Source organism: Hypanus sabinus, chromosome 15, assembly GCF_030144855.1.
Source record: "Hypanus sabinus isolate sHypSab1 chromosome 15, sHypSab1.hap1, whole genome shotgun sequence".
Taxonomy (NCBI): Eukaryota; Metazoa; Chordata; class Chondrichthyes; order Myliobatiformes; family Dasyatidae; genus Hypanus; species Hypanus sabinus.
Window position 1 is genome coordinate 21,048,920 of NC_082720.1, and position 22,472 is coordinate 21,071,391.

Sequence of the window (22,472 nt, forward strand, 5' to 3'; positions counted from 1 at the left end):
TATCAAAGTGGATAGTAAAAGTTTTTTCAAGTATGATAAAAATAAAAGAAATGAGAGTGGATATAGGACTGTTAGAAAATGAGGCAGGAGAAATAATAATGGGGGACAAAAAGATGGCTGATGAACTAAATGAGTATTTTGCATCAGTTTTCACTGTGGAAGACACTAGCAGTGTGCCTGATGTTGCAGTGTGTAAAGGATCAGAAGTGAGTGCAATTACTGTCACAAGAGAGAAAGTACTCAAAAAGCTGAACAAACTCAAGGTACGTACTGTAAGTCACCCAAACCAGAGGAACTGCACCCTAGGGTTCTTAAAGAGTTAGCATTAAAGATTGTGCTGGCATTAGAAATGATCTTTCATAAATCATTGGACTCTGGCATGGTGCCAGAGGACTGGAAAATTGCAAATGTCACTCCACTCTTTAAGAAAGAAAAAGCAGCAGAGGGGAAATTATAGACCAGTTAGTCTGACCTCAGTGGTTGGGAAGATGTTGGAGTCAATTGTTAAGATGAGGTGACTGACAAGATAGGACAAAGTCAGCATGGTTTCCTTCAGGGAAAATTCTGCCTGATGAACCTGTTGGAATTCTTTAAGGAGATTAGAAGTCTATACTCACTGGAATTCAGAAGGATGAGGGGGGATCTCATTGAAACTTTTCGAATGTTGAAAGGCCTAGACAGAGTAGATGTGGAAAGGATGTTTCTCACAGTGGGAGAATCTAGGACAACAGGGCACAGCCTCGGGATAGAGGGGTGCCCCTTCAAAACAGATGGGGAGAAATTTCTTTAGCCAAAGGGTGGTGAATCTGTGGAATTTGTTGCCACTTGCAGCTGTTGAGGCCAGGTCGTTGGGTGCATTTAAGGCTGAGCTTGATAGGTTCTTGATTGGACTTGGCATCAAAGGTTACAGGGAGAAGGCTGGGAACTGGGGTTGAGGAGGAGATAGAAAAAAAGGAGCAGCCATGATTGAATGGTGGAGCAGACTCGATGAGCCAGATGGCCTAATTCTGCTCCTATGTCTTATGGTCTTATGGATTTTAGTAACTAGCGAATGACTTAAGTTAATTTTAGATGTAAAAATACAGAATGGAAATTGTTTCAGAATTTTCTTTTTTAATTGCTTAAGATGTTTCCAAAATTCATGAGTTCATAGACAAGTTGAAATAGCTACAAATAACTTTAGCAAAGGTTGCAGCATGCAAAAACATTTTGGCTTTGATGCTGAAGATTTGTTTCAGGACCAGCCAATCGATTCCAGTTAGGTTGCAGCCCAGGTATACAACCCAACAGTGTAGGTATGCCTTGTTTATTAAAAAGAACAAGGCAAAATAACTTTACTGGGTCATTGTCTACTCCCAATCATCAATTAAATTAATAGTACCGTTGACTGCACTGTGTAAAGGCATTTACCAGCAACCGGCTCTCTGATGCTCAGAACCACTTGTCTCTGTTCTCCAGCATAGTTTGCCTATGGAATTCTGGAGTTTGAGAGGCAAGACATCAGTGACCACTCTCAAAATCAAACCAGCATTCAATTGGATGTGTCCTCAGAGAGGCATAGTAAAATTCTCCACTGAGTTGCACTAAAGAGACGATTGTGCTTCTCGAGTTCAATTACCTCAGCCCAGGATATTGTTGTAGCAATTTCTCAGGGCAGTGCCACAGGCCCATCCATCTTCAACTCCTTCAAAATGACTTGACCCTCTAAAAACACAGAAGATTGGATATTAATTGATTGTTGTATAATATTAAATTCCATTCACCTTAGATAAAGGGACAGTCCATGCTGTCTTACAGTGAAACCTACACAGCGCTGGGCATGAGGTGATAAATGATGGGTAACATTCACATCACGCAAGGTCCAAACAATAACAATTTCCATCTCAGACTTTTGACATTCAATGGCAATGGCATTGTCTAGCAGCATCTTAATGCTATATCAATTACAAAATTAAGTGACCAGGCACCTCCCGATTTCCTGAAGCATTTTCCCCATCTCAAGGCACGTCAGGAATGTGGTGTAATATTCCAACAATAGTGAAGAAGTTCAACCCAATTCCTCCATACATATATCCACACCATGGTTGTGATATATAGTGTTCATAAAATGTATGCAGATTACTCACCAAGGGCATGGAGTCACAATCCTCTCCCATGTTGCTCATCATTCTGTTCTGGAAATAGTATGTTGCTGATCGCTGGGTCAGCCTACCCAACAGCACCACAGAGATATCGCCACCAGAAGATGATTAGTTTCATCAGTGAATGCTTATTAACTGTGCTTCAGGAAACCATTGCGCAGCTGTAGAAATATTTCATTAGGCCACAATTGGAGCATGGTGTGCAATTCTGGTCTTCTAGGCAACATGGGGAAGCCTTTAGAAATGGTTTAAAGAGGTTCACCAGGATGTTGTTTGGACTAAAGAGTATTAGCTATAAGGAGAGTTTGGATAAACTTCCTATGTTTTTTTTTTCTGGAACATTGGAGGCTGAGGGGATATCTGAAAGGAGTTTATAAAATTATGAGAAGCATAGATAAAGTCTCACAGGCTAGAAACGTCAAATACCAGTCTGGTAATCATCTTCTGATGACAAAGAGGGATATGGATCATGTCATGATCAGAATCACCAGGTTTAATATCACAAGCATATGTCATGAAATGTGCTCAAGCAGATGGGAGTAATTTAATTTGGGTCATGGTCAAGACAGCCAATCATGGGCTTAAGGGTCTGTGCCTGTGCCGAACAGTTCTATGTTCTGTGTGCTATAAGGCCTCCAGTGTTCCAAGCTCACCAACAGCTTCTCAGTAAGTTATTAACGAACATCAGTGAGTTGATGATGCCTAAAAATTGAATATTGTTTGTGATTCTGGGCCAATTTCCCTGCTCTCATGACTTTTTGGCAGGAGATCTTGTACCTGTGTGCAGAGTGCTGTGTTTAAAATACCTGAAAGGCAGCAAATACTACAGCAATATTCCAGTACAATAGTACTCTTTGGATACCGAAGTGAGATCTCTGCCTAAATTTTGGTTCTCAAAATTCAAGAGTGAGTCTTTATACATACACAGAGGTGAAAGTGCACAAATGGACGTTAGAATTATTCTACTGTATCCAGCATCTTAAAAGGTAAGTGCCATTAAATAACCATATAGAATAGTTTAGGTACGACGTCCATTCTTTTCTCCTCCAGTTTAAAGCATCGAAGCCTAATATGAACAACAACACACACAAAATGCTGGTGGAACACAGCAGGCCAGGCAGCATCTATAGGGAGAAGCACTGTCATCGTTTCAGGCTGAGACCCTTCGTCAGGACCTGACGAATGGAATCTGATGGGTTTTAGATGCCAAGGGGTCACGTGTAAAAATGTCCATCGAGCACTGAAGAGACAACGGTGCATTGCTAGGAACGTTGGCAGGTGGTATCCTCGCTTAGATCTGATAGACAAGGCAGCATTTAGCAAGTGAAGTGCCTTCACGTGGACACGGGTGATCAGCTGCTTCAAAGGCCACAGATTCTTCAGGAAAAAAAAACAGGAAGAACAGATACCATCATCACACGCACACAGGATGACAGACTTGTCTTTGATAAGAGGTGCTTCAATGTAATGAGGGAAAGAAGACTAAAGTGCTTCAAGCATAGGGTTCCAGGGAAGAAGGGATTCAAAACTAAACGAGAGAGGGTGGGAGTGGGATAAGGGCTTGAAAGGACAGAGCAAGTTGTGAAGGGACTGGCAGTGTCAAAGGTTATTTTTTTGAAAAAGAGAGGTAATATTTGATTGAATTGAATGGTGAGGGGATTTAGTGCCTAAGTAATTAATACCAGCTAGCCACAGGACCAGGCAGGGAAGATGAACAGTAAGCAATGTTATGGGGATTGGACTGAGGAGTGGGGGACGTGTCTCGTGGCCGAGATGACGAAGGCAAAAGGAAGGAAAGAAACAGATGAAGGTGAAAATTACTGAGAGTCTCCAGCAGTTTGCAGAATGAGAAGTTTTCTAATGACTCTGTAATAAATTCTGAGCCTCCATCACCGTTGCTGCTTTGGGTTCCAGTCTGTGTGCGTTGGTAACTGACGAAGAGCTGGGTTGAGCTCCTGGGAGGTAAATCCATGACGTAAACTTTAAGCAAGGTGCCTCAGCCACCTTTTGCCCGTTTACACTAATCCCATCGCCCCACTTCAGGATTACATCCTTCCATGCTCTGCCCATCTAACAGAGCTGGTTAGAGCTTGCAAGACAACTCCCAAGCTGGATGGCTTATTTCTACATTCCCAGACACTGAGATCCAAAACAAAACTGAGCTGGTGCTACACATCCTGAAGTCTGAGCAGCATCAGGCTGAATTGTTAACTCCATTTTCCTTTCCATAGCTGTACATCCTGCTGATTATTTTTGACTTCAATTCCTATTTCCAGCACCAGCAGTTCTAATTATTTTTTGGTTGACATCATTTGTGATGATTCTAACCAGGAGTCCAGTGGATTTTAGAGCGAGGGGTGGGTGGCATATAAAGAGGTGCGTTTTGGGACCCTGTTCCTTTCCAGTTAGCAGGACAACAAAAAACTGCCATTAATTGAGAGGGTAATTAGCTCATTCACAGCAGCCAATAAAAAGAAGTGAGGGACAAGCAGAGCGGCCCTATGGCAGGGGAGTTGGAACACAAGCACAAAGATTGAGGGGCTGCTGGACAGAATTTGCAGGAAGATAGGTAACTGGGTGACAACAGAGGGGAACAGAGTAGGCAGTCTGTATAGAGCAATCCTGTGGCTATTCCCCTCAATAACCAATATATTGCTTTGGATCTCATTGTTGGGGAGGAGGAGACTACCAGGGCAAATCTGCAGTGGCCATTTTTCTGGTACTGGGATTGACTTCTGTGGCTCAAAAGGGAAGGGAGGAGAAGAGACGAGGAGAGCAGTGGTGATAGGAGATTCAATAGTTAGTGGAAAAGACAGGAGACTCTGTGGGTGTGGAAGAGTGGTATGTTGCATCCCACGTGCCAGGGTCAGGGATGTCTCAGATGTCAGGGAGGATGGTATGTAGATGGTACATGTTGGTACCAATGACTTAACTATCAAAAGGTGCTGATGAGCAAAGGAGTCAGAAAGGAAGCAAGACAGCAGGACCTGAAGGGTAGTAATCTCTGAATTGTTGCCCATGCTATTTGCCACTAAGAGTAAAAACAGGGTGATAGGGCAGATGAATGAGGTCGAGGTCAACCATGGATGTTGTGTCTTGCATTATATGCAAGCCAGGGCAGTACAATAAGGAAGCAAGCTGCTGCCCATATAGCAGGCTCCCCCTCTCCATACAGCTGATGAATCCAAAGGAATGGCAGAGATCAATATGGTTTGCACCAGAGACTTCGCAGGAGTTGCCAGTCAGCATTGAACTCAACCTAGGACGGCCTTAGGGACTCCAGCTCCTGACTTTTACCTCAGGGTTTAGTCCCAAAACCTTCCCCATGAGTGGGTATACTCTACAGAGGTTTCCTCCTCCTAGATTATTTGCTAACCACAGCCGACAAGCCCCATCTGCCCAAAGCAACTAGTTTTAAGGCACCAGTAGCCCACCTCTGCCCCTTCTCCTGTTGGTAGAAACAGTTCAGACGGGCTTAGTAGTTAAGCTACATGAGAAGGACAGGAGCTAGACTTGGTTGTCAGAAGCTATTTGAGATGCACGGCCGCACTCCATTGGGAGCATTTAATAGGTAGTGGAGGCTTTTCCCCAGCACCTCTGCTGGCTATGACAACTGTTACGGATTCAGCAACAATAAATATATAAGTGAGGCAGGGTTTTTAATAACAAATAAAACATTTATTAAACACTGAAAAACAATCCCCCAAAAAGTAAACAAATGACTAACGCAACCGGAAATTAGCTGCTGTGTGGCAGCTTAAACAGTTCTTAAAGTGATAAAGCTTAAACAGTTCTTAAAGTGATAAAGCTTAAACAGTTCTTAAAGGAATAAAGCGAAAACAGTTTTTAAAGGAACAAAACAAAAACAGTTCTTCAAAGTAGTACTGCAAAAGTTCAAAATGCTTACAGCCCATTAAAGGAGAGACTTTTTAGATGATTTAAATTCTCTTTCACGTCGTGTTGTTGCGGTTCCCAGTCGAACTATACTTTTCCCGGAGAATTTACAAAGATGAAAATGAAATGGCTTAAAGGCACTGACCTTTCCTTGACAAAACTGTACCCAACCCTTTCTGCTATTATTTGCAGGGGTTACCACAGGCACAGCCAACGAATTCCTTCTGAATGAGGATCAAACAAGGTCGAACCTGTTTCACCGTTGAAATCGACTTTCCTCGATCTTTTAGCTCCCGAACTCCGATCTTTACTCGCCACTGATTTTTAACTGGCAGTATTATAAAGAGACTGCCGGCAATGACCTTTTAAACTTTAGGCATTAAATAAAACTCCACCTTTCAACGACATAATATTAGACCACACAGTGGCATGGAGTCAAAATGGCAAATCCACCCATGAACTGCCCCTCCTCACAGGGAGGGGTCCTCCTTTTATACCCTGTAAAAAAACCCTGTCACATGACCTCTACTGGTGGGAAAATGACGTCACTCCACCATCACAAGACCACTACCTTAAGTCCAGTATAGCTTCAAAACCACTGTCACGTGACAAGTACAAGATACCCACAACCTTAAGGAACCTCAGATGGTATGACAGTTGATGTAAAGGTAGAGCCAATTTGCAGAGAATCTGAGGATGGATAGGCAGTGGAAAAGATTTCAATACAGTCAGCTGAGTAGATTCAAATGTATTTACTTTAATGAGAGGATTATTACGAACAAGGGTGACGAAGACAGAGTGTGAATCTGGACACGGGGTTCACTGTTGCGGCTATTAAAGGCACTTAACTGTGGCAAGGGCAGGATTGGCAGCTTGATGCTCCAAAGGGGATAGATAAAAGGAGGGGAGTGACGTTGTTAACCTGGGATACTATCACAGCAACAGAAAGAGAGGACATCATGGAGGGAAATGTCCACTGTGTGGGAGGGAGTCAGAAGCAGTAGGGGAGCAATCACTCCATTGGGAGTATTCTATATACCCCCCCTCCCCCCCAGTAGCAATACAGTAAAGACACTGAAGAGCAGATAAGTAGGCAGATTGTGGGAAGGTGCAATAAAATGTAGGTTGTTGTCATAGATGACTAAAACTTTCCCAATATTGACTGGCACCTCCTTAGGATTATATGGAGCAGAATCTGTTAGGTACGCCCAGGAAGGATTCCTGACACAGTATGTGGACAGGCTGACTAGAGGAGAGACCACCTGGATCCAGTACTAGTAATGAACCTGATCAGGGGACAGATCTCTTGGTGGAAGAGTATTCCAGACATAGTTCTATAACTCCCTGACCTTTAGCATAGTCATGGACAAAGTTAGGAGCAGATGGTATGGGAAAATATCTAACTGGGAAGGGCTAATTACCGTATAGTATTAGGCAGGATCCTGAGAGTGTAAAATGGGAGCAGATGGTCTCAGGAAGATGTACTGTGGAAATGTGGAGCTTGTTTAGGGGGCACTTGCATGGAGTTTTGTCCCACTGAGACAAGGAAAAGCTGGTAGGTTAAAGGAAGAACTGGAATGAGGCTTGCTATTCCTGAAATCTCAGTCCTGACGCAGGGTATCAACCCAAAATATCAACCACCCCTTTCCTTCCACAGATGCTGCTCAGCCAGCAGTTTTTTACGACTGTTCTGCAGTCCCTTGCCCATGACTAGAGTAGCATAACTTTGTCCCGGAACCATCACAGAGCATTAGGCTTTCAATAACAGGGACTGCTGTGTCTCAGTATAGCATAGCAGAGTTTCAAAGTAGTATAATAGATAGAGTGGACAGCCAGCGCCTCTTCCCCAGAGCACCACTGCTCAATACAAGAGGACATGGCTTTAAGGTAAGGGGTGGAAAGTTCAAGGGGGATATTAGAGGAAGGTTTTTCACTCAGAGAGTGGTTGGTGCGTGGAATGCACTGCCTGAGTCCGTGGTGGAGGCAGACACACTAGTGAAGTTTAAGAGACTACTAGACGGGTATATGGAGGAATTTAAGGTGGAGGGTTATATGGGAGGCAGGGTTTAAGGGTCGGCACAACATTGTGGGCCGAAGGGACTGTACTGTGCTGTATTGTTCTATGTAATTTTGTTATTGGTCTCTACTAACGAAGCTGGAAGATTTCTAATGAGGGAACTAAAATGAGCAGATGCACTGGGAAACATTTGAGCAGGTTTCACACTGTGAGGTGCCTCCTGGCGCGTGTGATGGGCAAGCAGGGGCAGCTTAGCCACAGTCAATGGTAAAACCCTAGTGGGTATTTGATGAACAGAGTGGGACGGTGTTCAAGTCCATGGATCCTTGAAAGTAGCAGCTCAGAAGAAAAGGGAGCATATGAGATGCTCTTGGTCATTGGTCACCACCTTGATTAGCCATGGCAGAGGATATAACATCTGGGGTGCCCTATTCCAATTTTGTAAAACGTTGGCTAAGCTGCATCTAGAATATTGTGTGTAATTCTGGTTGCCATGTTATAGGAAGGATGCAGTTGCACTGGAGTAGGTGCAGAGGGGCTCCATCAGGATTTTGCTAAGGTTGAAGCCCTTCAGTTATAAGGAGAAAATGGACAGGCTAGGCTTGCTTTTGCTACAGAAGAGGAGACAGAGGGGTGATCTGAAAGGTCTATAATAAAGTTATAGGCAGGATAGATACGGTAGATAGAAAACTTCTTTGCCTTCTTGCCTTGGAGGACCCCATCACTGGAAAAGGTTTAAAGTGAGAGACTTTAAATGTTTAAGGTTTATAGGAGATCAGAGGGAGAGTTTTTTTTCCCTTCAAAAGGTGAGGTGGTTTGTGGTTGGAATCTGGAATACACTGCCTAAAGAGGTGGTGGAGCAGATACACAAACAACACTGAAGTACCTGAATTATCAAGACATAGAAGGCTAAAGACCTAATGTGGGTATGTTAGATTATCATAAACACAAGAGATCCTGCATATCCAGACAGCACACACAAAATGCTGAAGAAACTCAACAGGTCAGGCAGGATCAGCATAGAAAGGTGAAACAGGTTGCAAAGGTAATCGATATGATGGAATGAAATGCCTATCTTTGTGCTGTATGTCTCTGGCTAATAACCTGAATACTTGGGCAGTGTGTGTAAGTTTGTGACACCTGAGTGATGTTTGCATGGTACAATTAGACAGTGGAATGAACAGGTGCATTTGTTTTAGTTCTCCCCAGCTTTGCTTGCTTCACTTCATTGCTAGTATTTGCTTATCCAGGACAAAAACTCAGGTATATATTTTAAGTTGATGACCAGAGGTCAAAGACTGACTGTATAAAGTAAAACAAAAACTCTTTCATGATTTATACTATATCTTGTACTATTCCTGTAGTTTGCCGGGTGGGGGAAAAGGTTGATCCTAGCATCCTTCCTCTCTAATATCTTTAACATATTCCTTAATTCCAAAGCTCCAAATCCCTCTATTCCATTTTGCTATTGCTTCTAAAAGTGAAGTTAAAAACAAAACAACTGCCAGAATTCTAAACTGAAAACTCAAAATTTTGGAAATCCTAAGCATGTCAGGCAGCAGCTGTTGAAAGAGAATCAGTTCAAGTTTTAGATCTGAGAACATTCCCTTTTCTTTCTTAAAGTGAAGTGTACTAAAAACTGCGAAATTACAGCCAGCTTGTGGCCATTGGCCGCAAAATACATTAAGGAATTCAGAAGAAATTTCTTCACCTCAAGAGTGTAGAGAATGTGGAACTCTCCACTGACACAGAACGGCTAGGACGTATTGAAAAGAAGACCAGATGAGGGAGGAAAGTAGAGAGAGTTATGCTGATAGGGTTAGTGAAGAAGGACAGGAGGAGGCTTGAGATGGTACATAAATGTTGGCCTGAATGAGTTGTTCCAAAAGGCATGACAACTCTGCAATTCTGGAATCTAACAAGAGTTTGACGAGGCAGAGTCAGACTTGGGGAGGCCCCACATGAACCACCTGGGGACACTGCTCACACTGACTTCAATGGAGGAGTAACCTACTGCAAGGTACCAAGCAAAAGTAAATACAGTGGTCAGGGAACATGTATGAACAGTCAACATTACTGGTGGAGCCCCTTCATTTAGACTGGCAGTAAAGGTGAAGGGTGTTGGGCTGAAATGACTGGCTGGATGGCTGCCTGCTCCCTGTCACAAGCACATTTAATATTTAATTTGGGACAGACGAATTGTGCAAGGTATAGAGGCTCAATGCTGTCCACAAGTTTTGGACCAAGGGACACTGGGGTAAATGCTGTGCCAGGAGTTATCTGTGCACAGTAGAGCTATTCAGATCAAAATAGGCTGGATAGACATCCTTGCAATGAGTTATGCAATATTTCTGAATTGGATTATTTCTAATTGAATACAACTTACCAAATGAAGAACTTTGTATTGTGTAATCAAAATTTCTGAATGCTTAATAAATCAATGAGCCTGTCAATATTGATGGCCACAAGATTAATGAATTCCAATCTCACTGGAACTCATAAGAACTAACAGTCTGAGAGCACCAGGTTCTGTTGCTGGGCATATGGTCACCAGGCAAGCCTGTGTCATAGTCAGATGCCTACTGCATCACAGAGCTAAGCACAGAAATGGAACATATCACATGTTCTGTTGTTGGATACAGTGGAGCTTCACTTGAGTACTGAAAGTGTTAGATTTGGGATGCTTTTGAAGATGCCTGTCTTGTACTCTGACTCTGATGAGTATGACATCATTACTGTTCTAGGAAAGGGAACATTCGGAGAGGTGACAAAATGTTGGAAAAGGGCCTCCAGCCAACATGTGGCCATAAAGATATTACAAAACTATAATTTCCGGAAAGGGGTCATCAAGTGCGAGCTTAAAATACTGAGGATGTTGGAATCTGTAGATTCAAACAAGTTCTGTATTGTTCAATTCATTGAGTCGTTCAGTGATGATACCAAGCTTTACCTTGTGTTTGAACTTCTGGAGCAAAGTCTGTATGAGTATCAGAAGGAAAATGGCTTTGTTCCACTACCAATCAAGCACATTCGTTCCATCACAAAGCAGGTGCTGATTGCTCTCCAGAAACTGAAGGAGCTCTCTGTTGTCCACACAGACATCAAACCTGAAAATATCATGCTCGTTGAAAAGGCCCAATTTCCATTCAAAATAAAGCTGATTGATTTTGGTTCTGCTTGCTTATTGCCTGATATTCAGCAGATTAAAGGTAAGTGTTCCTTTTCATTTTTTCTGTTGTAGAATTAACTACTACTAACTCTAATTCTGTCAGGGCCAATCAGAACAGAAGCAATGAAATTGTTTCTTCTAGCTGTGGCTGGTCTGGCTTGAAGGATTTCACTAAAACTGGGAAAAGCCTTTGCTACTTCATTGTGGAGAAATTTCTTTACCTGGAAGGGTGGTGAATCTATAGGATTCTTTACAGCAAAGGACAGCAGAACCTAAGTTATTGAATGCAGTTCAGGAAGTAAGTGAATTTCTTGGTGGAAAACTTGTTGGAACTTGAGATAGTCTGAATTTGGTACTGAGATAGAGGATCAGCTGCAGTATTTTGAATTGTAGAGTAGGCTCATGGGCTTAAATGAACTACTTTTGCCCTTTTCTCTATACCATGGTTGGTAGTCAGAAATTAATTTGTTTAAATAACCAATCTCTATTGATCCAAGCCAACTAACCTTTCATAATTTCTTAATCTTGTTTCCTGTATACTTCATAACATAGCTTTAGCAGTATGTGCTGGCAAATTCATTGGGAGAAATTCAACTTGGAACTCGTGGTCTATGATTTCAAAGGAACCATGCAATGTTCTATGATCAAGTATAACAGGTCTCAAGTTTCATTAGGTTTAGATGAGGTACTTAAACAAGTCTAACAATAAAATTAGCAATATTCTCAATTAAATCTATAAAACAGGGGCTTTAATAAAAGTTTCCCCTTAATGAAAAGCTCAAGAGCCATAGCCCTAGGGTCAATGGTGATTTAGGACTAAGATGAACTTCATTGTGCTGCGATTCTTTGTAGCTCATCTACAAGTCAAACAAACTCAACCTCTTGCTCTTAACAATTTCTATACAAAAGGACCATAGGACATTACAGCACAGAAACAGGTCTTTTGGCCCTTCTTGGCTGTGCTGAACCATTTTTCTGCCCAGTCCCACTGACCTATACCTACCCCTCCCACTTTCTCTGGTTCTAAACTGTCTGACGTAAGCATCTTCCATTTTGTACATTTCAGCAAGATCACTTCTCATTCACTTAATTTCCAGAGGATGATGTTTATTTTACTCAGTCATACTTCATAGGACTGACAGGAATCAATCTAATGAACTCTGATTAGACTGCAGCATTTCTAAAGTAGACTGACCAAAGGAGATTCAACCTGTGCCCAGTATTCAAGGTGTAGTCTCACCAAGTGTCTTGTGTAACTTACACTGTAGCTAAAATTCCTTACTCATTTATTCCAACCCTTTCAATAAATGACATCACAGCATTTATTTTATAAGTCAGCATACTATATTACACAGAACATTAAATGGTACAGCATAGGAACAGGGCCTATAGCCCGTGATGACCGTGCTAAACACGATGCCAAATTAAATTAATTCTCTGCATATGCATGATCCATATCCCTCTATTCCCTGAATAGGGTTAATAATTCAGAAAGTAAAAGCACTATGAAGAAAAGATTACAGATTTGAGGAAGGATCATTTCAAGGATCTAAGAAAAGAAATTGGAAAAATAAAATCAGAAAAAAATTGACAAACAGTTCACAAGAATCAATTAAACATTTATGAAACACCGTGAATGAATGAGGATATGATAAAAAGACAGAGACTAAAGAAGAGATCACACAAAGGATGCAGATGGGAACTAGGATTTTAATCAGCAAAACTCCAAAGAGATTTAGGGAAGTAGTCATATTTAGGAAAACAAATGGAAATTTTGAAGTTCAATGATCATGGGACATAAAAAATATATAAAATATTGAATATGCACATTATTGGAAAAGTTAAAGTTGCAAAAGGACTAGTAAATAAAATGGTAGAACTAGGAAACAAATATTTTACAGCAGTGTGTACCAGGCAGACAACAGCTGGACAGATTGTCTGAAGTTAAGATTACACAGTAGTAGACTTCATTAACTGAAAAGAGTAAAGAAACATTAAACAACATAACCATACACAAAGGAACGACCCTGATCCAAGTATATTACATATTAACATGATCCAAGGAGCAAAGGCGTTATAACTCAGTGTGATGTGACAGGAATTTCCTTTTGGGGAAGGGAGGAATCTAGAACTAGAGGCCATTATTTAAAAATAACTTAAATTTCCTCACAAAAGGAAACTTCCTCTCACATCATACTGTCTCAATCCCCAGGATCTAAAATGTTGCAATCAAGTTTTCTCTCACTCTTCTAAGCTCCAGTGGATGTAGCCAAGCCCGTCAAACCTTTCCTAGAAGACAAATGCCTATTCAAGGACTGGGTTAATATACCTTCTAATTAATTGCTTGCAATGTCTTAACATCCTCCCTTAAATATGAAGATGAATCCTGTCTCTAAAGAGGTCTCTAACTAATACCTGATCTACTGAAGCATAATCTCCATACTTTTGATTTTAAGTCCACTAGCAACAAATCAACATACTGCTGGCCTTCCTAATTACTTGTAAGTCTTACATGCCGGGCTTTTGTGAATTATATACAAGAACTCTGAAATTCTGCAGGAAACCAATGTTTCCTAGTTTGATCATCTTAAAAATATCAGCAATTTCTCATTGGGTATTCTACAGTTTTGAATATCTGGTAATTTAGTCTTCTGCAATCCCATGAGGTGGTTACATCTGCAAAATGCAGCCTTCACTCGCATCTCCTCCTTTTCCCACATATGTCTGCACTCAGGCCATCTTCCCGCTGTTGTGATAGTGATAGAGTCCCTCTTGACCTCCCCTTCAGCCTCTGCATCCAGCACGTTATCTCCTGCAAAAGCGACCCTAGCACTAAACATATCTTTATCTTACCCCTGTCTTCCACTCCCCACAGGGATTGCTCCCTCTGTGATTCCCTTTTCCATTCTTCCCTCCCTACTAATCCCCCTCTTGCAAGCAGCCTAAGTGCTACATCTGCCCATGCACCTCCCCCCTCACCTCCATTCGAGGCCCGAAACAGTCCTTCCAAGTGAGGAAACTCTTCACCTGTAAATCTACTGGGGCTGCCTATTGTGTCTGGTGCTCCCGCTGGGGCTTCCTCTACATCGGTGAGACCCACTGGAAATTGGGGGACTGATTCATCAAGCACCCCTGCACCATTCCCATTCCAGCCTGTTGATCAATGAACTCCTCCCGTGCCAAGATGAGGCCACCCTCAGTGTGGAGGAGCAACACTTTATATTTCGTCTGGAGAACCCTCCAATCTGATGGTATGAATATTGATTTCTCCTTCCAGTGAACAAAACTCCCCTCCTTCCCACCCCCCCACTTCCTCTGTGTTTCCCACTCTGACCTTTCACTTCTCACCTGCCTATTACTTCCCTCTTGTCCCTTCCCAATTCCCTTTTTCCTGTTGTCCACTCTCTTCTCCTATCAGATTGTTTCTTCTCCAGTCTTTGACATGCCCCACCCACCTGGTTTCACCTATCACCTTCCAGCTAGCCTCTTTTCCCCACCACCCCACCCCAGTCCTGAAGAAAGATCTCAGCCCAAAGCATCAACTGTTCACTCTTTCCATAGTTGCTGCCTGAGCTGCCGAGTTCCTCCAGCATTTTGAGTGTGTTGGTCTGGATTTCCAGCATCTGCAGATTTTCTTATGTAGGTGGCTACATCTGAATGATTTTTCTCAATGGTGTCTATATGTGTGAGTTTGGACTGAAGTATATTTGGCATGAGAACCTTAATATTAATTAGTTTTCCTACTGCCTGTGTAGTGATTGAATATACAAAAATGGATAGAAGCCCAACAATTATATCAAAAAGCTTCATTTTGTTAAACGTCCTAATTGTCTATACTGAAATTCCTTTCAAAGTTGTACTAACAATGTGAGTAGAGAGATGGGAATCATAACTTTTCATCAATACAAAAAAATACGGCACAGCGAACAGTATGGGGTTGTTGCAGTGACCTATGTAAATCTACTCCACAGTCAATCTAACCTTTCCTTTCTACACAGCCATTAACCCTTCATCTTTTTTACATCCATGTGTCTTTCTATGAGTTTCTCAAAATGTCGTGTTAGATCGCCTTCTACCTTCACCCCTGACGGTCCATTGCAGGCACCAACCATTCTGTGTTTTTTTAAAAAAAATTCCAGTCTCTGACAGCTCACAGAAACTTTCCTTAACTCCCCTTCAGTGGATGCCCTCTTGCATAGGCCACTGCTGCCCTGGGAAAAGATGATGGCTGTCCATTCTATCTATGCCCCTTATAATCTATCAAGTTGCTTCTCATCCTTCTTTGCTCCAAAGAAAAAAGTCTTAGCTTATTCAATCTTTCCTGATAAGATATGTTCTCTAATCCAGGCAGCATCCCGGAAATAACTCCTCTGCACCGTCTCTAAAGCTTCCACAACCTTCCTACAATACGGTAACCAGAATTGAAGACAATACTCTTAAGTGTAGTCTAATCAGAGATTTATAGAGCTACAAGCTTATGTTATGGCTCTTGAACTCAATCCCATGGATAATGAAGGCCTTCTAAGCCAACTTCCATAGCAACTTTGAAGGATCTATGGATTTGGAATCCAAGATCCTGTGTTCCTCTACACGGCTAAGAATCTTGCCGTTACTACGTACTCTGCCTTTATTCGATCTTCCAAAGTGATTCACTTCACACTTAACAGATTGAAATACATCTTCAAGTTCTCCACCAAGCTCTGCTCCTGTCTGTACCCAATGTAACCTATGACAACCTTCTACAACACTACCAACTTTAATGTCATCTGTAAGCACATTAATCCAACCTCTACTTCCTCATCCAAGTTATTTAAAAACATTCATTAAGAGCAGAGATCTTAGAACAGATCCCTGCAGAAGACCACAGGTCACTGACCTCCGGGAAGACAATGCTCCAGCAACTACTACCTAGATCTTGTTCCTCATGACTTTCTGAATGAAACTACACCATGGGAAACCTTTTCAAATGGCTTACTAAACTGCATATACTGTACACCACAACCACAGTGCCATCTTCATCAATGTGCTTTGATACTTCCTCGAAAAACTCAATCAGGCTCAGGAGGCACAACCTACCCCTCACAAAGCCATGCTGACTATCCCTAATAACCACTGTGCCCCCTCCAAATGTTCTAACTTCTGTCCTAGGAATCCTCTTCATTAGTTTATCCACCATTAATGTAAAGCTCACTGCTTTATAATTCCCAGGATTAGGTTTCTTGAATAACAAAACAATATTTGCCATCCTCCAATCATCTGGTTCTGCTCCTGTGGCCAGTAAGGATGCAAAGGTCATCATCAATGCCCCAGTAATCTCTTCCCTGGTTTTCTGTAATAATCTAGGCTATATCCCAACCGGCTCCAGAGAGTTACTTATTCTAACATCTTTCAAAAGTTCCAAAACATCCCCTCTTTTATCCTCAACATTTTCCAACCATTTTATGCTGACCTCACATTCATCAAGGTCCTTCTCACTGGTGAACTGTAAAGCAAAGTATTCATTAAGGACCTCCTCTACCTCCTTCGACTCCAGACACATTTCCCTCTTTATCCCTGGACAGTCCTACTCTCAGTCTAGTCATCCTCCTAGTCTTCATTAGGTCATATCTGGAAATTCCAGTTGGTGGATGATTTCCCTCCACACTGCTCTGACATTGGGAAATCATGTTCGTGTCAGGTTACAGCGTGATTTGCCTTTGCCTTCTGCCGGGTGAGTTTAAAGAGATCACCATCTCTTGCAGTGGATGACCAGGACGTCTACGTGCCCTGTCGTGCTCTTAGCGCTCCACAAACGCCTGCTGGCCTTTCTTGACCGTTGGACCATTAATCGGTCTCCTCCGCTCAATTCGCCAAGGCCGGACTTCACACGCTGTGACAGGCCGATACCCACCTCACCGAGGGTCGAAGACCCATCGGCTGCCCTCACCTGGTTTGGCCCGTCTGCCGAGACGGTTTACCGGGGTTTTGTCTGCTGCGTGTGTCTGCTGCAGCTACTTGGAGCCACAGGTGAGAGCCAAGTGCCAGGTGGGGACTAAAGATGGACGAGCTGCCCTGAAAAAGGGCATGGCAGGACCCCACATCAGAGGTGCTACCCCTCCCTAGTCACCCCATACACCCCAGTATTCATATGGAGCAGAAAACTTTAGGATTTTCCCTAATCCTACTTGCCAAGGCTTTCTCATGTCCCCATCTACTGCTCATAAATTCCTTTTTAAGTTACTTGCAGGCTACCTAATAACCCTCCAGAGATCTATCTGATTTTTGCTTCCTTCTTCCTCTTGACCAAATGTTCCACCCCTCTTTTCAACCACGGTTCCTTCACCCTACCATCCTTTTTCTGTCTCAAGGGAAAACATTTATACAGAACCCCATGCAAGTTTTACCTAAACAGCTTCTACATTTCTGCTGTGCATTTCCCTGAAACACCTGTTCCCAGTGTATGCTTCAGGTTTCTGCCCAATACCATTGTAATTAGCCTTCCCGAACTAGATACTTTCCCGTAATGTTTGTTCTTGTCCTTGCTCATGGCTATAGAAACATAGAAACATAAAACACCTACAGCAAATACAGGCTCTTTGCCAAACATATACTTACTTTAGAAATTACCTATGATTACCCATAGCCTTCTATTTCTCTAAGCTTCATGTACCTATCCAGGAATTTCTTAAAAGACCCTATCATATCTGCCTCCACCACTGTTGCTGGCAGCCCATTCCATGCACCCACTATTCCCTGCATAAAAAAAATTTACCCCTGACATCTCCTTTGTATCTACTTCCAAGCCCTGGGAAAAAGCCTTTGACTATCCACACGATCAATGCCTCTCATCATTTTATACACCTCTATCAGGTCACCTCTCATCCTCCGTCACTCCAAGGACATAAGGCCAAGTTCGCACAATCTATTCTCATAAGGCATGTTCCCCAATCCAGGCAACATCCTTGTAAATCTCCTCTGCATCCTTTCTATGGGTTCCACTTCCTTCCTGCAGTGAGGCGACCAGAACTGAGCACAGTTCTCCAAGTGGGGTCAGACCAGGGTCCTATATAGCTGCAACATTACCTCTTGGCTTCTAAATTCAATTCCACAATTGATGAAGGCCAATACACCATATGCCTTCTTAACCACAGAGTCAACCAGCGCAGCAGCTTTGAGTGTCTTTTGGACTCGGACCCCAAGATCCCTCTGATCCTTCACACTGCCAAGAGTCTTACCATTAATACTATATTCTGCCATCATATTTGACCTACCAAAATGAACCACTTCACACTTATCTGGGTTGAACTCCATCTGCCACTTCTCAGCCCAGTTTTGCATCCTATCACTGTCCCGCTGTAACCTCTGACAGCCCTCCACACTATCCACAACATCCCCAACCTTTGTGTCATCAGCAAATTTACTAACCCATCCCTCCACTTCCTCATCCAGGTCATTTATAAAAATCACAAAGAGAAGGGGTCCCAGAACAGATCCCTGAAGCACACCACTGGTCACTGACCTCCATGCAGAATATGACCCATCTACAACCACACTTCGCCTTCTGTGAACAAGCCAATTCTGGATCCACAAAGCAATGCCCCCTTGGATCCCATGCCTCCTTACTTTCTCAATAAGCCTTACATGGGGTACCTTATCAAATGCCTTGCTGAAATCTATATACACTACATCTATGCTCTACCTTCATCAATGTGTTTAGTCACATCCTCAAAAAATTCAGTCAGACTTGTGAGGCACAACCTGCCTTTGACAAAGCCATGCTGACTATTCCTAATCATATTATGCCTCACCAAATGTTCATAACTCCTGCCTCTCAGGATCTTCTCCATCAACTTACCATTCAGTCAAGTAAGAAGTAAGAACCTCTCCCATCCCTATTGATGATGCAAAGATCATCACTAGAGGCTCAGCAATCTCCTCCCTCACCTCCCACAGTAGCCTGGGGTACATCTCATCTAGTTCCGGAGACTTAACCAACTTGATGCTTTCCAAAAGCTCCAGCACATCCTCTTTCTTAATGTCTAAATGCTCAAGCTTTGCAATCCACTGTAAGTCATCCTTACAATCACAAAGTTCCTTTTCCGTAGTGAATACTGAAGCAAAGTATTTGTTAAGTACCTCTGCTATCTCCTCCGATTCCATACAGACTTTTCCACTGTCACACTTGATTGGCCCTATTCTGTCATGCCTTATCCTCTTGCTCTTCACATACTTGTAGAATGCCTTGGGGGTTTTCCTTAATCCTGTCCGCCAAGGCCTTCTCATGGCCCCTTCTGGCTCTCCTAATTTCATTCCTAAACTCCTTCCTGCTAGCATTATAATCTTCTAGATCTCTATCATTACCTAGTTTATTGAACCTTTCATAAGCATTACCTAGTTTTATGTTTCACCAACTTCCAAGTGCCCTCCTACTGAGTAGTCTGTTACCTGAGCGGATTCATTGGTAGTACTAAATCTAGCATGGCCTCTCCTGAAGTCCACATATTGTGTCAAAAATCCTTTCTGGACACACTTACCAAATTCTGCCCCATCTAAACTTGATACATTAAGAAAGTGCAAACCAAGAATAGAGAAGTTGAAGTCACCCACGTTTTTGCAACTTTTCAAAATCTTTATACTTATTTGCCCTTCAGTGTCCCAGTTACTATAATCTTGTCATACACAATACTTGGCTATCACTGTAGGGATTAGGCCATCTGTTACCAAAATTACCTATTTTTCTGTCTTCCAGCTTTTAAGACAACGGAGAAAACTGTCATCTCTGCCATCCCTGATATGCAGATAACAACTGGAAATTTTGGCCACTGATTGAAGATTGTTGGTTCTTTAGAGTTTCTTTCCTGTTATGATATTATAGACACTGTGATATCTTCGCTGTTCCAAAGGATGGGTGTGCCAATATTATTGTTGCCTTATGATAACCACCAGTGTTATCAAAATACTAGATTGGGAATCCATCAATAAAATATCCAAGGTATTGTGACGTTAATAACAATGCCCAACATTCTGGAGTTATCAGATGGCTTACATATTTAAAGTATTCTATTTAGTAAGCAATACTTGATTAGCAACATATTTATTTCTGTACTAACTTGATAGATTTTATTCATTTTTACTTTTGTTCAAAGGATCTTTTTCTTAAAATACAGGGCCATACATCCAATCTAGATTTTACCGAGCGCCCGAGATCTTACTTGGCTTGCCCTTCTTTGAAAAATTGGACATGTGGTCTCTTGGCTGTGTGATAGCAGAACTTCACCTTGGTTGGCCCATCTATCCTGGTACCAATGAGTATGACCAGATCAGGTATATTGTTGAAACACAAGGGCTACCGAGTGATCAAATTTTGGAAGTGTCCAGCAAAACCCACCATTTCTTTAAAAAAGCTCGTCAGCTTAATTCGACATATAAATGGAGGCTCAAGTCAATAGATGAATATCAAGCAGAGACAATGGTGCAGCCTCTGGAGACCAGAACAAGAAGTCTGAGTTCACTTGACCAGCTAGCAACCATCAATCCCAAAACTGTATTTCCGGATAAGGAAATGAAAGCTGAACTGTTTGACCAGTATATGATGGTGGCTCTCATAAAGAAAATACTCATTTTCGATCCAAGGCAGCGCTGTACTGCCAGTGCAGCTTTAAAACACCCATTTATCACAATGCAGAAGCTCAAATCAAAATACAAAAATACAAAATACTACAAGCTATCGGCACAGGCCCTCCATATAGCTTTAGCTCCCTGTAAGAAAGCTGAAGATCACTTTCATTGCTGTCAAAGCTTCATAACGAGTTGCTATGTAAATAATCAACATTATGAAACAGTTCACGCACACCAAAAGCCTCAAGCCATTAAACAATCAATGGAAGATGATTTGGATCATTCAGTTATGGATGAATTTGAAAAAGAGGTTAGTTCTCAACTGTATTGAATTTCAGCATTTTATGAAAAAATAAATGTAATTCACATCAGATTTTTTTGTGAGGGTGGATCTGGGGAGAAAAGAACAATTATCGCTTCAGATCAATGAACCTTCATCAGAACAATTCCTCTCTCCACTGATAAGACCATAAGACATAGAACCAGAATTAGGCCATCTGGCCCATCGAGTCTGCTTCGCCGTTCGAACATGGCTGATCCTTTTTCCTGTCTCCTCCTCAATGGATTTCAACAAGGCATTTGATAAGGTACCCCATGCAAGGCTTATTGAGAAAGTAAAGAGGCATTGGATAGAAGGGCACATTGCTTTGTGGATCCAGAACTGGCTTGCCCACAGCAGGCAAAGAGTGGTTCTAGACGGGTCATATTCTGCATGGAGGTCAGTCACCAGTGGAGTGCCTCAGGGATCTGTTCTGGGACCCTTACTATTTGTGATTTTTATAAATGACCTGGATGAGGAAGTGGAGGGATGGGTTAGTAAGTTTGCTGGTGACACAAAGGTTGGAGGTGTTGTGGATAGTGTGGAGGGCTGTCAGAGGTTACAGCGGGACAGTGATAGGATGCAAAACTGGGCTGAGAAGTGGCAGATGGAGTTCAACCCAGATAAGTGTGAAGTGGTTCATTTTGGTAGGTCAAATATGATGGTGAAATATAGTATTAATGGTAAGACTCTTGGCAGTGTGGGGGATCAGAGGGATCTTGGGATCCAAGTCCATAGGATGTTCAAAACAGCTGCACAGGTTGACTCTGTGGTTAAGAAGGCGTACGGTTTATTGGCCTTCATTAATCATGGAATTGAATTTAGAAGCCGAGAGGTAATGTTGCAGCTATATAGGACCCTGGTCAGACCTCACTTGGAGTACTGTGCTCAGTTCTGGTCGCCTCACTATAGGAAGGATATGGAAGCCATAGAAAGGATGCAGAGGAGATTTACAAGGATGTTGCCTGGATTGGGGAGCATGCCTTATGAGAATAGGTTGAGTGAACTTGGCCTTTTCTCCTTGGAGCGAAGGAGGATGAGAGGTGACCTGATAGAGGTGTATAAGATGATGAGAGGCGTTGATCGTGTGGATAGTCAGAGGCTTTTTCCCAGGGCTGAAATGGTTGCCACAAGAGGACACAGGTTGAAGGTGCTGGGGAGTAGGTACAGAGGAGATGTCAGGGGTAAGTTTTTTACTCAGGGAGTGGTGAGTGCGTGGAATGGGCTGCCGGCAACGGTGGTGGAGGCGGATACGATAGAGACTTTTAAGAGGTTTTTAAATAGGTACATGGAGCTTAGTAAAATAGAGGGCTATAGGTAAGCCTAGTGATTTCT

General features: G+C 42.4%; 1 protein-coding gene across 1 annotated transcript; it reads left to right on the forward strand.

Annotated features, from left to right (window-relative positions):
- Positions 1–10,744: 10,744 nt before the first annotated feature.
- LOC132405738 (homeodomain-interacting protein kinase 4-like) lies at positions 10,745–21,149 on the forward strand. The gene is made up of 2 exons (XM_059990772.1): positions 10,745–11,261; positions 20,368–21,149. The coding sequence occupies exons 1-2, from the start codon at positions 10,745–10,747 to the stop codon at positions 21,147–21,149; spliced, it is 1,299 nt and encodes a 432-aa protein (XP_059846755.1).
- The last annotated feature ends 1,323 nt before the right edge of the window (positions 21,150–22,472 follow it).